At 52.5% G+C, this 12,321-nt stretch overlaps 1 protein-coding gene and 1 pseudogene across 10 annotated transcripts in view; both read right to left on the bottom strand.

Moving 5' to 3' along the window:
* The window catches only part of FHAD1 (forkhead associated phosphopeptide binding domain 1), a 117,476-nt gene that overhangs the window by 68,382 nt on the left and 36,773 nt on the right, over nucleotides 1–12,321 (bottom strand). For 8 of the 10 annotated variants that reach the window (XR_008292229.1, XR_008292233.1, XR_008292235.1 and 5 more), the window contains 4 exons: nucleotides 11,899–12,008; nucleotides 8,630–8,866; nucleotides 4,633–4,756; nucleotides 14–144 (listed from right to left, as the gene is read on the bottom strand). Coding sequence is in view for 2 of the 10 variants with exons in the window: in XM_053207393.1 (XP_053063368.1) it covers nucleotides 14–144; nucleotides 4,633–4,756; nucleotides 8,630–8,866; nucleotides 11,899–12,008 (602 nt within the window). In the remaining 8 variants the exon portion in view is untranslated. The remainder of the gene's footprint in view (nucleotides 1–13; nucleotides 145–4,632; nucleotides 4,757–8,629; nucleotides 8,867–11,898; nucleotides 12,009–12,321) is intronic. The other 2 variants (XR_008292238.1, XR_008292239.1) reach the window with 1 other exon arrangement.
* LOC113599530 (60S ribosomal protein L19-like) lies at nucleotides 181–3,742 on the bottom strand (annotated as a pseudogene).

Raw genomic sequence — 12,321 nt, 5'->3', positions numbered from 1 at the left:
ACCTGACACTCACTCTGGAGCTGAGGGCTTCAAGCTGATGTTCCTTTTCTTTGTTCTCACTTTTTAGTTGGTTCACCTCTTGTGTGAGTTGCTGAATTTGCTCATCCCTTGTTGACACTTCCTTTTGCAAAGATGACACCATCCCTGTTAAAGAAAAAAGCAAAGACCCGCAGAGGTCAAAGAGGCAGTAAGACTTACTGTCACCACAGCTCTCAGCCAACCCATGGCCGAGCCCCTTCCAAGCCCCGGCCACACTTGGTGCTCGTCTACACCCGAGGAGGATGCGTCCAGGCTCCCGGAGCTGGGACAGGGATAACACTGAAGTGAGCTGAACGGTGTTTAAGACCTCGGTGGGAACAAGAAGTCAGCGAGTGTCGCCGTGAGACGGAAAGCCTTTCGGGGCCCCTGTGGGCTCAGGTTTGGCAGGAGAGGACACGCCATGGGGAACATACCTCGGGACCAAAGGCCCAGAACAGGGGAGCACCAGGAGCTTTTCACCAGAGCCACAAAAGGCTTGTGGCAGAAGGAGGCTGTCAGGGGCGGGATTCGCGCTCGCCTGACTTTGGAACCTGTTTCTACCACTTAGCGTTCTTGGACCTGTTACTTTCCTTACGAGTACCTTTCACTGTATCTCCCCCACAGAGTGATTATGAGGCTTTAAAAACATATAGAGAACATAGGAGAGTGGCTAACTCACAGTGTTTGCCACATGGTGGCACCTATTTTTTGTGGTAGCCAGCTCCTAAAATGGCCCCAGTGATCCCCGCCTCCCAGATCAGGCCCTTGCACAGCACCCTCCCACCACGGGTAGGGCTGAGGTGTTTAATCAGTAATGATACTACCGAAAAGATGGGACTTCCTAGGTGGGTCATAAAGGACTTTGCGGCTTCCCCTTTGCTCTCTGTTGGATCACTCACTTAGCGGAGGAAGCCCACCGCCATGTTGTGGGGACACTCAAGCCACCAAGGGAGAGGCCCACGTTGTGGGGAGTGGAGGCTTCCAACTAACAGCCACACGGGCGAGCCATTCCGGAAGCAGATCCTCTGGCTCCTGTTGGGGCTTTAGATGATGATGGGACAGTTGCCCCGGCCAACATCTTGACTGCGCCTCATGGGAGACCCTGAGAACCAAGTCACCCCCAGATTCCCGAACTCCAGACGCTGGATGAGACGCTAAACAGTGGTTGTTGTTTCGGCCACTGCATTTTGGGATAAGCGGTTACGTAGCAGTAGGTAACTCATACATTGCTGGGCTCTCGTATTGAGGACACGTGGAAAGAAGAGGGCAGAGGTGCTGTGGGGTTGGATTATCTCACATGGTTCTTTCCCGATTATGCCCAATTTTGTCGGTAGGTAACAATCAAGAAGGTACGTGAAATAAGGAACAAGATGTTCCAGAATTTCCTTTCAACGATAGGCTCTGTCACAGGACACAGTGAAGTTACTCCGGAAACAGGTCGGTCCCTTTGGGACTTGGCTTCATGCTTTGTGAGGAGGGACCAGAACTTTCCCCGGGATGTAATTTGGCCTTACAACTGAGGCAACACGCTTTGGTTTTCTTTTTCTTTTTTTCTTTTTGTTGCAGAGAAAGGTTTGTTTTCTTGAATAATTGATCTGTGCTGTTGCTGAAGCCACAACGTACAAACGACAGAGAGGGGCTTCTTTCTTGGTCTCGTCCTCTTCCTCCTTGGACAGAGTCTTGGCGATTTCCTCCTCTTCGGCCCGGAACCAGTCTTCACCGCCCTTCGCGGGCTTCCCTGGTCTTAGATCTGCGGGCCTCCGCGGGGTGAGCCAGGAGCTTCTTGCGAGCCTTGCCTCCCTCCAGCTTCTGGATGTGCTCCGTGAGAGTGTGCCTGTTTCTGAACACATTACCCTTCACTTTCAGGTACGGGCTGTGAGACACGTGTGGCGGGCAATCTCCTTAGATTCACGGGATCTTCTGAGCAGCCGACACAGAATTCTCGTCCTCCCCATCCAGGTCACGTCTCAGGCATTCGAGCACTGGCGGTACCTTTTCTCTTACCAGTGTGCGTATGCCTGCCCTTCTGGTGGGCCGAAGTGTTTTTCCGGCATCGAACCCCGGAACAGACGGTCACAGGCTTCTGGATGATCAGCCCATCTTTGATCAGTTTCCGGATCTGCTGGTGGGAGCTGGCATTGGCGGTTTCATGTGTCTCACTGGGATCCAACCAGACCTTCTTTGTGCCACAGCGGAGGACCCGGGAGGCAAGCCTCTTTCGAAGCCTGAGCACGCTCATGGCTGCGGCCGCAGCCCCGAAAGGAAAGCGAGGCAACCCCTGTTTGAGTCTCTACCAGATACCGTGTGTATTAGGAAGCCTCTCTGTTCCGGATGCTGGGACAGTGAACCATTCCAGGCCCGTGTGAGCTTTGAGATTGTTCGCTCTGCATCGGTTGGGTCCTCTTTCCCTGTCCGCGTGTGTATGCTTCTCAGTACTCAGCTGAAGACTGGCGGGGGGTGGGGGACCCTCTAAAGGTCACCGGGCGCGGTCTCTTTGCACAGCCTCTCCTCCCGGGCACTCTGCCCAGCAAACTGTGGCTGCGTGGGCCTCTCCAATGCCGTCCCCTCAACCTGGGGGCCCACTGGGCTGTGCCTGGGTTCTCCTTCCCATGCTGTGGTCTGGAGCCCGTCTGCAGGCAGTAAGCTGGGGCGATCATCTGCTTTGTTCCCTCTCCCCTGGATCACTGTCACGTGGAAATAATCGTTTCAGATGCATTTTTTCTTCTTGTGGTTGTTTCAGGCAGGAGAGCCAATCCAGCCCCTGCTATCCCATCTGCCCTGTACGTTTTTCTTGCCTCTCTCATTGCGGAAGCAGGCGCTGTGATGGCCTGTGTCAGCCTGGTCCCTGAGGGGCTACAGCACGGGCCAGGCCCCTGCTAACCCATGATGGACCCCAGATGGAAATAAGACATGAGCCCGTCTGTTGTAAGCCCCCGAGGCTCAGCATAGCCCAGCCCGGTGCTTCTCAAACTTGAATGTGGGCAGGACACATCTGGGTCTCACCGAAGGGCAGATTCCAGTGCAGGAGGCCTGGGCTGGGTCTGAAACTCTGTGGTCCTCACGAGGACCCAGGGCGTGCTGATGCGGCTGGTCTGGGGACCACACGTTGAGTGGGTCCAGCCCACCCCCAGTGTTACCCCAACCCGGGTCTGTCCAGTCCCTGAGTGGAGAAAGTGGTATCCAAGAGAGGCCTGAAGCATGGATGAGATCTGACAGGCTGGTGTCGGGGAGGGAGACAAGGGCTCAGCGTGTCATGTTCCTGGTGCCCAGAGCAGCACCCGGCCTGCAGGAAGTGCTCAGCAAATATCCGAGGGCGTTGTCAATCAGGGAAGAGTATAAATAGGCTTGGCAAGTCGGGGGGTGGGGTGCAGGTAGGGGTGGTAAACTGCAGAGTGAGATAGAGGAAAAGCCGGTGGTCAGGCTGCCCCGGTGCACGGCCTACAAGTTCACATAGAGATAGATGGCGATTCGCCGTGGCTCAGCGCCGAGCTTGGCTTTTACAGCTATGGCCGTGTCTCCTGCTGTGTACCGGGTGCTGTGAGAGCAATACGCCCAACCCAGGCTCACTGCCTGCTCCCCAGTCACCTGCTTCGCTCCACCCCTCCCTTCCTCTGTTCATGGCTTCATCCTCTCCAGGTCTCTAGGCGTGTGATTTCTCTCTAAAAATCCCAGTGGCTTCCCATCAGCCTTAGAAGAAAACCCAGACTCCTCCCCAGGATCTATTCCCTCCTCCCTGCCTCCCTCTCTGACCCTGCCCTCCCCACTCCCCTGTTCCCTGGACTCCAGCCACACTCACCTTCAGCTCCTCTCACATGGCCACAGGCCCTTTGCACTTGTGATCTCCCTACCAGGAACACTGTTCCCTCTGGCTTCCTGACTGCTCTTCCTTTTCGCCTCTTCAAAGACCCGTCCTTGCCTACCCACTGAGCTATTCTCCCTTTGCTTCAGCCCCCGAAGCATGTGGCTGCCACCCTGCCCAGTTTTCTCTGAAATGGGCTCGTTTATTTACCTACTTTTAGTGTCTGTCACTCACTCCCAAGTGTGAACCCGATGCGTACAGGGAGGGTGTGCTCAGGGCTCTCTCTCCCCAGTGCCTAGAACAGGGCCTGACACCTACTAAGTGCTCTATAAACATGCTGAATGAATGAAGGGATCCAGGCTAAGAAACAGCCGTCCCTGGACAGTGTGTTGGTTCCCACCCTAAGGCTTTTAGCACAGAACCACCTCTGTGGGCCAATTAGAAAATATTTTCACGGGGGCCTGAGTGCACTGGCGTGAAATGGCTGAGATGATGGGTGCCCTAACGTGGTGACCCCACTTTGTCCACGTTTGGGCTTGCATCGAAGGCCAGCTGGCTGAGGCCGACGCTCAGCAGACACAGCTAAGAGATAACCTTGGCTCAAATAATTACCGGGCCCTGCCCTAGAAACAGGATGGCAAAACCCCTCTCTCGAGGGTGCACTCGAACTCACTGACACAGGCCACTGAGAAGGTGTCTGAGGCTATGCCCCAGATCAGGGAGCAGCGGCTCGGTGGTGAGCTGGCGATGTCTGCCGTGGCCTGGGAAGGAGGGGGAGGGCATCAGCTCTCAGGCCCAGGTCAGAGAGCGCTCACCTGAGGTGATGGCATTGTCCTTCCTCAGGTTCTCGCCCTCGTGCTTCAGGGACGTGATTTCTGAGTTCCTCTCAGACAGGGTCTGGCAGAGCACCTGGTTGTAGCCTTTCTGCAGGGCACTGATCTATGGGAGGAGGCGACACACAGTCAGAGGGGGCTTGCCCAGGTCTGCCGGATCTGCTGGTACTTCTCCACAGCTGGGCAACAGATTTGGATTGATCTTTGGTGGGGTGTTGGGAAAGCCATGCTTTTGACTTCGAACGGGAGAGGGCCTGTTCCTTCAGTGATCACCATGTCCTATGGAATGAAACCATGAACCTTATCTTTGCGCCCAGAAAGTGGCTCAGGAGCAGCTGTCACCGGGGATACCTGATCCCTCAGACACCTCCCGACCACCTTTGGACTCTCAGCCATAAACAGACCAAGTGCTGGTTCCAGATCGTCCGGCGCTGACTGGATGGCAGAGCAAAGTTCGTGAAAGGGAAGCAGGTTACGAAAGTAATTCACTCAAAAGATAACAACAGTAGCTCGTATCTCGTGGGACGCTCGGAGCTCACAAAGCCTTTTTACAGATGACACTTCGACAGCTCGTCACAGCGCTGCAGAAGGCCGAGGTTCCCGTCAATGCTCCCATTTTCGCCCATTGAGCAGACAGAGTCTCGCAGAGATGAGGTCACCTGCTCAGGATCACACGGCTAGGCAGGAGCGGAGTTATGATTCAACTAGTGTCTAGGTGCCCAGTTCTAGCTCTTTCCACCTTGCTGGATGGCTCTAGGAACCAGCATAGAGCACAGCGTGGACCCGGGAGCCCTCCACTTCTGTTTCTGGCACTTACAGGCTGACGAATCCAGGGAGGACACCGGATTCTGTCTCACTGATTCACTCTGTACATGGGGTGACGGTGGTCCCAACCGCACAGGATGGTTAAAGGGATTTTCATAAGTTAGGGCATGGACAAGTGCTCGGATCACGCCTGGCACACGGCATACGGGTAGGAGCCGTGACTACCCTCTGACCTCACCAGGTGTGTTTTACCTGTGTCTTCTCAAGTCTGTCGGGGGGGAAGGTAGGTTGGCAGTATTTTCACGGGCATTTGTAAGCCCTGCCACGGCTCACTTCAACACCAGTGTGACCGTTAGGCAGAAGTGCCGTGATTCCTGTTAACACGCTTATCCTGCTGTAGGTGAAGCGTAAAAAATGATGGTGGGGGGGGGGGGGGGGACGCACTCAGGTAATGCAAGTGAGGGCGCAGGGGGCCTTGCCACCAGGTGGCGCTCATAGTCCTCGTTCTGGGTTTCTGTCCCTGAGACTTGGCATTATGACTGGTAAAATTAACACAAGCATCAAGGCTTCACGAGTTTTCTGGCTCATTTCATGAACCATCGTTATTCAGGTTCTATGACAATTGGGGCAGTTACACTTTCTTTTTCCCCCGGGGTATCGGAGACACTGGAGAGGGGGCATTCGCTAGAAGGTGGTGGGGACACAGATGACTGTCCCCCACGCTCCCCAAGGCATGTTTGTGCTTTTGAAACTCTGAGTGAAAACATTGCTTTCACCTCGTACTGTTCTCGGTAGGGTGGGGGGGATGTAACTTTCCCATAAAAGGTACTTGGAATAATTTTTAAGAGTGTTTTTCCATGCTTTTATCTGCGTGACACCAGAGGCACAGCACAAAGAGACAAACTTCCAGAAGGGATGGGGAAACCACATGCCCTCCTGCCCAAAGATGCCAGTGCTTCTGCTTCCGAAAGATATAATGGAATTCAAACTACGCATCAGAGTTTTTAGGAGTTCAGATTCTGAGAAAACTCCAGGCTCCAAACGTCTTTGTTTCTTTCCCTACCGAAATGAATACCCATATTGTCTGTAACGGGCACACATCCCAAGAAGTTTCATGTCTGCTCTCCTGTGTAATAAGATGGGCAGTGAGTCATAAGAAAGCTAATAGTGTTAGGAGGATAGCTTCGAGAGAGTAATTTGCCTGCTAATGAGCACAGGCGTTCAAGGGCACGCAGAGGCAAGTACTTTCTAGTGATACAGCAGTGGATGGGAGACCTTTCAGAGCAGGTCATGATGCACCCACTTTCGGGGGGGACCAGGGAGCACCTAGAAATCCGAACAATAAACCGACCTGCCCATGCAGCTTATACTTCTGGCTGAATGTTCTGCAGGTGGTAGAACATTTAAGAAACTACAACGTGAGCCGACAGAACTTGATTCGGGTTCAAACCCACCGAAGGCTCCAGTTCAGATACGCCTTGTTACAAAATATTCTCTTTCGGTTACCAGTAAAGATCAAGGGGTGGGGGGCGGGGAGGCAACAGAACGATGGGTTGGTGTAATTCTTTCTAGACGCTTTCTTCGTGAGAAACTTGTTTCCAGATCTCACTAGCCACTTTGAACACACTCAGAGATAGGAGAGGATTACGTGATGTTATCTGTCAAATATATTTGACTAAAAAAGAAAAAATTGTATGGGAATTAATTCACCCCTTGTCCACGGATCTGGGCAAGACATGCCACCTGCACTCAGGAAATCTCTGAAATGGGAGAATAACTGAAAGGGAAATTACTCTGTCCGACAGCAAAATTGGGTTTAGATTAAGCAAAGAAAAGATGCTCATTCAGGAGTTGGCTACCCGTGAAGGCGGCCGTCAAGTAGGAAATCCTATAGAATCTGCTGCTTTTGTTGGTTTTCCCAAAACATGTCTGAGGAGTCATTTGTTCATTTAAATAAATTTAAATAGATTTATTTATTTATGTATTTATGTATGTATGTATTTATTTAGGATCCCTCTTGGGAACACAACCAAGGGAAGGCAAAGGTCATACCTGCCTCGTTCTCTGCCAAATTCCCAGAGCCCAGAAGAGGGCAGGGCACACGGCAGTCACCCAACAAATCTTATGTGACTGAATGGACGGGTGGATGATTGATGGAATGAGTGAATGAATGAACAGATGGGGTCCTAACAGAGCCCTAGAAGGTAACTGGGTCCACTCTCTGCCCTCACGGAGCTTCTAGTCTCCTGGTAGGATCTTCTAGGTTCACCACGCACGACCTCAGTCCTTTTCTAGGGCACCGTTTCTAGGATCGAGGCCACGCACCTTGAATTGGTCACAGAGGGAAAGGCCGTGAACAGGCAAGCAGAGAAAAGAGGCCCCAGGCATGACTAGTTCTAGGCAACATTATGCACTGAGACCACAATTCATCAGTGGCCAATTTTTTTTTAATTTAAACCAACTTTGTTGACACATAATTTATGTACCAGGTCAATGGCCAATTTTAAAGTACTTGAAGAAATCTGGGGGGGGGGGGGAATCTAGCTTGTCTCAAGAGAAAAGAACGTGACTATCCTGGACAGTGCGGAAATTCCAGGTGGAGAATTTTTGTCTGATGGCATTGCCTGCAAGTGAGCCAGCAAGTGCCTTCGGGGTTGGGCGAAGGCTTCGGTGTTTGGAAGACTGGGGATTCCTCCTCCTCCTCCTCCTCCTCTCTAGCTGACTGCCCACAGCTCTTTCTGGCTGGGGCTGGGTGGATGTGAGGGCCAGTCACTGAAGCAAAAGATCTGGGTAGAAACAGGAAGCTCAGTGAAAGCGTGAAGTCTCCGAAGGGGCGGACCTGCATTCGGCACACACCCGCTGCTCCTAACTTACTGGGCAAACGGAACAAGCTCCCCGTGGTCTCTGAGCCGGCCTCAGTCTCCTCCTCTGTAGAATGGTACATGTCAGAGACGGTGCGATTTAAATAAGCCAACGGACCTACGGCACTTGTGCCGGGTGCCTGCACGCTATAGGCGCTTAACAAAGTTAGCACGGTTCTACTGGGCTGTGTGCGTCGGGCCCCCAATTCCTGGGATTTGTACTCAAAGCCACCACGCTACGGGCCCTTTCGTGTCTATCCGCGTGGCTCCCCTCGTGCTCCCCGGCTCTACCCAGGAGCTGTCGCCCTGTGTCCCGATTCTAAGGCCTTCACCAACTTGTCACTGAGTCCTACCTGGCTTTTCAAGCTCTCGATCTCTCTCTGTTTGGCATCGATGTCTTCATCCAAAACCTGGAAGTTCTGTGAGGTGCCCCTCTCCTTCTGCCTGGAGGAGGTTTTCTCCGACAGCCTCTGACTCAGGTTGGCCACTTGGTTCTGCAGGTTCGCTATCACGACGTCTTTGTATTTGGATTCAAGTTCAAAATCCGAGAGACGGCTGATTTCTTTCCCCAGCAGCAGAATGATTTCATCCTGGGTGGAGGCCAGATGGGGAGTTTACTAGGTGTGGGTCCGGGTGCAAGGCTGAGCCCATTAAAAAAAAAATGTAGGAAAAACGCGGCGTAATTCTTTTGGGAAGGTGAGGACAGGCGGGGAGGGAAAAAGCAGACTTTCAAAGTCATCCTCATAACGTGGAAAACCTCACAGAGACAAGAGTTTGGTGAAAATGATACACCTGTATACACACTCCTGTAATAGATGTTTATACCTCACAGGCACTGAAAATTTCCTTTCTCATACAATTATACTTTTGTGTTGAGAACCAGCACCCCACATGGGAGCTTTTGTTGCTAGGGAGTTTAGTTCTAATATTTTTGTTTACAATATTCAGCCTAGCACGGTGGGGACCTAGGAAAGGTCGTTAGGAAAATGACATTCTATTTGACCACACGCTGCCTATAATGAGGGCTATTTTTTAACTTAAAAAATTGAATACGTTCGGAAATATTTCTTTCTCCTCTCCTCCCTTCTGGTACATCCTGCCTCTTTGCGTTATTCATGGAAAAATGTACTCCAGGTAACCGAGCCTGTAAAGTAAAGGAGACAGGAGTGGTGATTTATCTGTGTGGGCTCGTGTAAACTTGGGGTCGGGGGGTGGGGGGGAAACAACTGCCAGCTGACTTTACCCCCAGGTGTAATTGCCCCAGTTCTCCACGTCTCCGAAAGAGAAGACTCTGCAGCCAAAGAATGTGTTAGGCTTTTCCCCCAAAGGAAAAGAAAATAAGCCCCAAACTTCTCACCAGAAGTCATCAAGACAGCGTCAGAAAATCTGGAAAACAAGTCCTCAGGTGTATTTGCAAATGGAGCTGCAGAATTTCTGCTTTTCAATAGTCCCTGCTCTTCCCGCGATTTTCCATTGGTCGGAAGAGGGGTAACGGCTTTTTTGTAGGCCAGCTCATTTCCTGGGGAGCTAGCTACCCAGTCAGCCTAACGCCCTGCCAGCTCCCTGGCCCAAGGAAGGACAGGGTTTCTGACTTGAGGAAGCCTCTCTGACATTGCCAGTTGCTGCCAAGGGCCTTTCTCTGAATCCCTGCAAATGCCTGGGGCAAAGTTTCAAGGGGTGGCATGAAACACCTGGGCAGCCGCGTCTGTTCCACCCAATTAAGGTCAGCCGGGCGCTTATCGTTTATGCAGCAAACATTTATTGAGCAGCTACTACGCGCCAGACCCTGTGCTGGGCTCTGGAGCACCAAGAAGCCTGCAGGGTGTGGTGTCTCTGCGGCCTCTGCCTTTCTTTGGGAACAAGCCCCCCCCCCCCCCCTCCTTGAGAAAACACGCCCCCTTCCCTGTGGTCTTGGTAGGGCCGTCAATCATGTGCCCTGCTCCTTCCTGTCCCGCCTCCCATGTGCACGTGACCCAAGCTGGCCAATCAGGGCTTTTTCAGGGACTTGGCGCCTCTGTTACCAAGGGAGAGCATCTTGCCTCCTTTTGGATCACGAGCTTTAAACTTAGAGGCTTGTTTGCCTGAGTTGGTCTTTTCCAACACATGAAGCCAGCGTGCCGTTAGAAAGCCAAACTCCGAGGGAAACAGAAGGGAGGGATCGGTAGTAGGGAATGTTCTGGTGATTTTACTTAAGCTCCCGTACATCTAGCCATGCCTGAAACTAGTAGGCTTTTAAGTTTTCAAGAAGATGAGCCAATAAATGCTTTTTGTTTTGTTTTGGTTGCTTCAGCTGATTTGTTTATTGGCACTTTCATTTGAAGGAGTTCTGGGAAGTCAGGGCGTAAATGGCTTATAAATAGAAAAAATTATAAATCTGGTTGCATAATATTTCCAGCGTACAACTGGGATGGACTGAAGACCGGCTACAGCAAGCAGCAGAATCTACTACCCCGAATGTGGGCTGGTCCTGTGTCTTGCTTTGACCAAGGGAATGTGGCCGAAAAGATGGAGAGCAATCTTCAGGCAAGTTCTTAAAAGGCCGTAGAGCTTCTGTTCTGGCCCTCCGGGAAGCCCGGGGCTGCCGTGCTGTAAAGGAGCCCCGGATACTAAACCATGTGCAGAGAGATGCCCAGCAATGCCAGGCGTGCTGGCTGAGGTCCCGGACGTGGAGAAGAGGCCATCCCGGACCACTGGCTGGGCCAAGGGCTGGCTGACTACAGTTGCATGAGCGAAGCCAGGGGACACCAGCCGAAGAACATTCCAGGTCAACCTGTAGATGCTGGGAAGTAATAAACTGCTGGTTTTTTCTGGTGTGTGTGTGCGTGTGTGTGTGGGGGGGGGGGCGGTTTGAGTAGGCTCCACACCCAACATGGCGCTTGAACTCACGACCCTGAGATCAAGGGTCTCAGGGAGACCAGCCAAGGAGCCCAATACATTACTGTTTTAAGCCACTAAGTTTTGTTGTGGCTCGTACACAGCAATAGACAACTGGTGACAGCATCTGAGCCTGGCTTCTTGCCTCTCTGCAACGCTTCCAAAGTCTGGTCCCCAGACACCTGCCACTTGACGTCACAGATTCCCACGCCTAACCAGGACCCCAAGTGGTTCTGCTCCTCACAAACTTGGACAATTGCTGCAGGCTCAGGCCCTGGAAAGCAAGATAATGCAGGCCTGCCTCTTTCAGGATAATTTCAGGGTTATGTCTATGCAGGGAGACATCAACCTGGCTCCTTCCCAGGGTGGCTTGAATTCACCGGTTCTGGCCCCCATTCCCATTTCATTCTAAACCTCTCTGGTTCTTCAACCAACCCGTCTTCGCCCAGGCCTCGGCATCAGTGCTCACACCTTCCTGCCAGGAGATGTGTGCTCCCCACCCGTGTCCCACCACTCGTGGCTGACCAAGCAGCTACCGTGTGGGAGTCAGGAGTACCAGCTTCCAAGTTAACCCGACCTAGGGTCGAATGCCAGCTCTGCCCCTCACACGGCGTGACCTTGGGCAAGTGACTGAACCTCTCTGAGCTTCAGCTCCCCCACTGTACCCCCAGTGAGGGGGGTACAATCTCTTTTGAAGACGGTGAAGATTCATGAGCTAGCTGAACGTCAGGTGCACAGGACCCCTCACCTTATCCTGCTGGTCTGAGTCCTGGTCCGCATAAACCTCCCCGGAAGGTCCCGCCTCGGGAATCCCTTCGGCCACTGACGGTTCTGACAGTTCCACAGCGTTGGTCCACACTAACACACAAGATCAACAGAGAGCGTTACCTTAACACGGTGAGGGTCCCTAAGGTCCGGAAGGCTGTTTTCAGACTAACCTCACAATCTTCTCCCCCGTTACTAGAAAATTACAAAGCGATGTATACGCTCACTGAGCAATGGCGAACACGCACGACAGGAGCATGAGAAGGGGAAAGAGCTGCCTCATCCCAGGTCGCGGTGTTAACCAGGCCAGTTGGCTTTGGTGTGTCTCTTCCTAGGCTTTCTGCTAAGCCACGTAAGAGCTGATGACCTCGGGCAGGCCATTTACTCTCGCCAAGCCTTGGTTATA

Source organism: Acinonyx jubatus, chromosome C1 (genome assembly GCF_027475565.1).
Source record: "Acinonyx jubatus isolate Ajub_Pintada_27869175 chromosome C1, VMU_Ajub_asm_v1.0, whole genome shotgun sequence".
Lineage (NCBI taxonomy): Eukaryota > Metazoa > Chordata > Mammalia > Carnivora > Felidae > Acinonyx > Acinonyx jubatus.
This window is presented reverse-complemented; position numbering and strand designations above follow the sequence as displayed.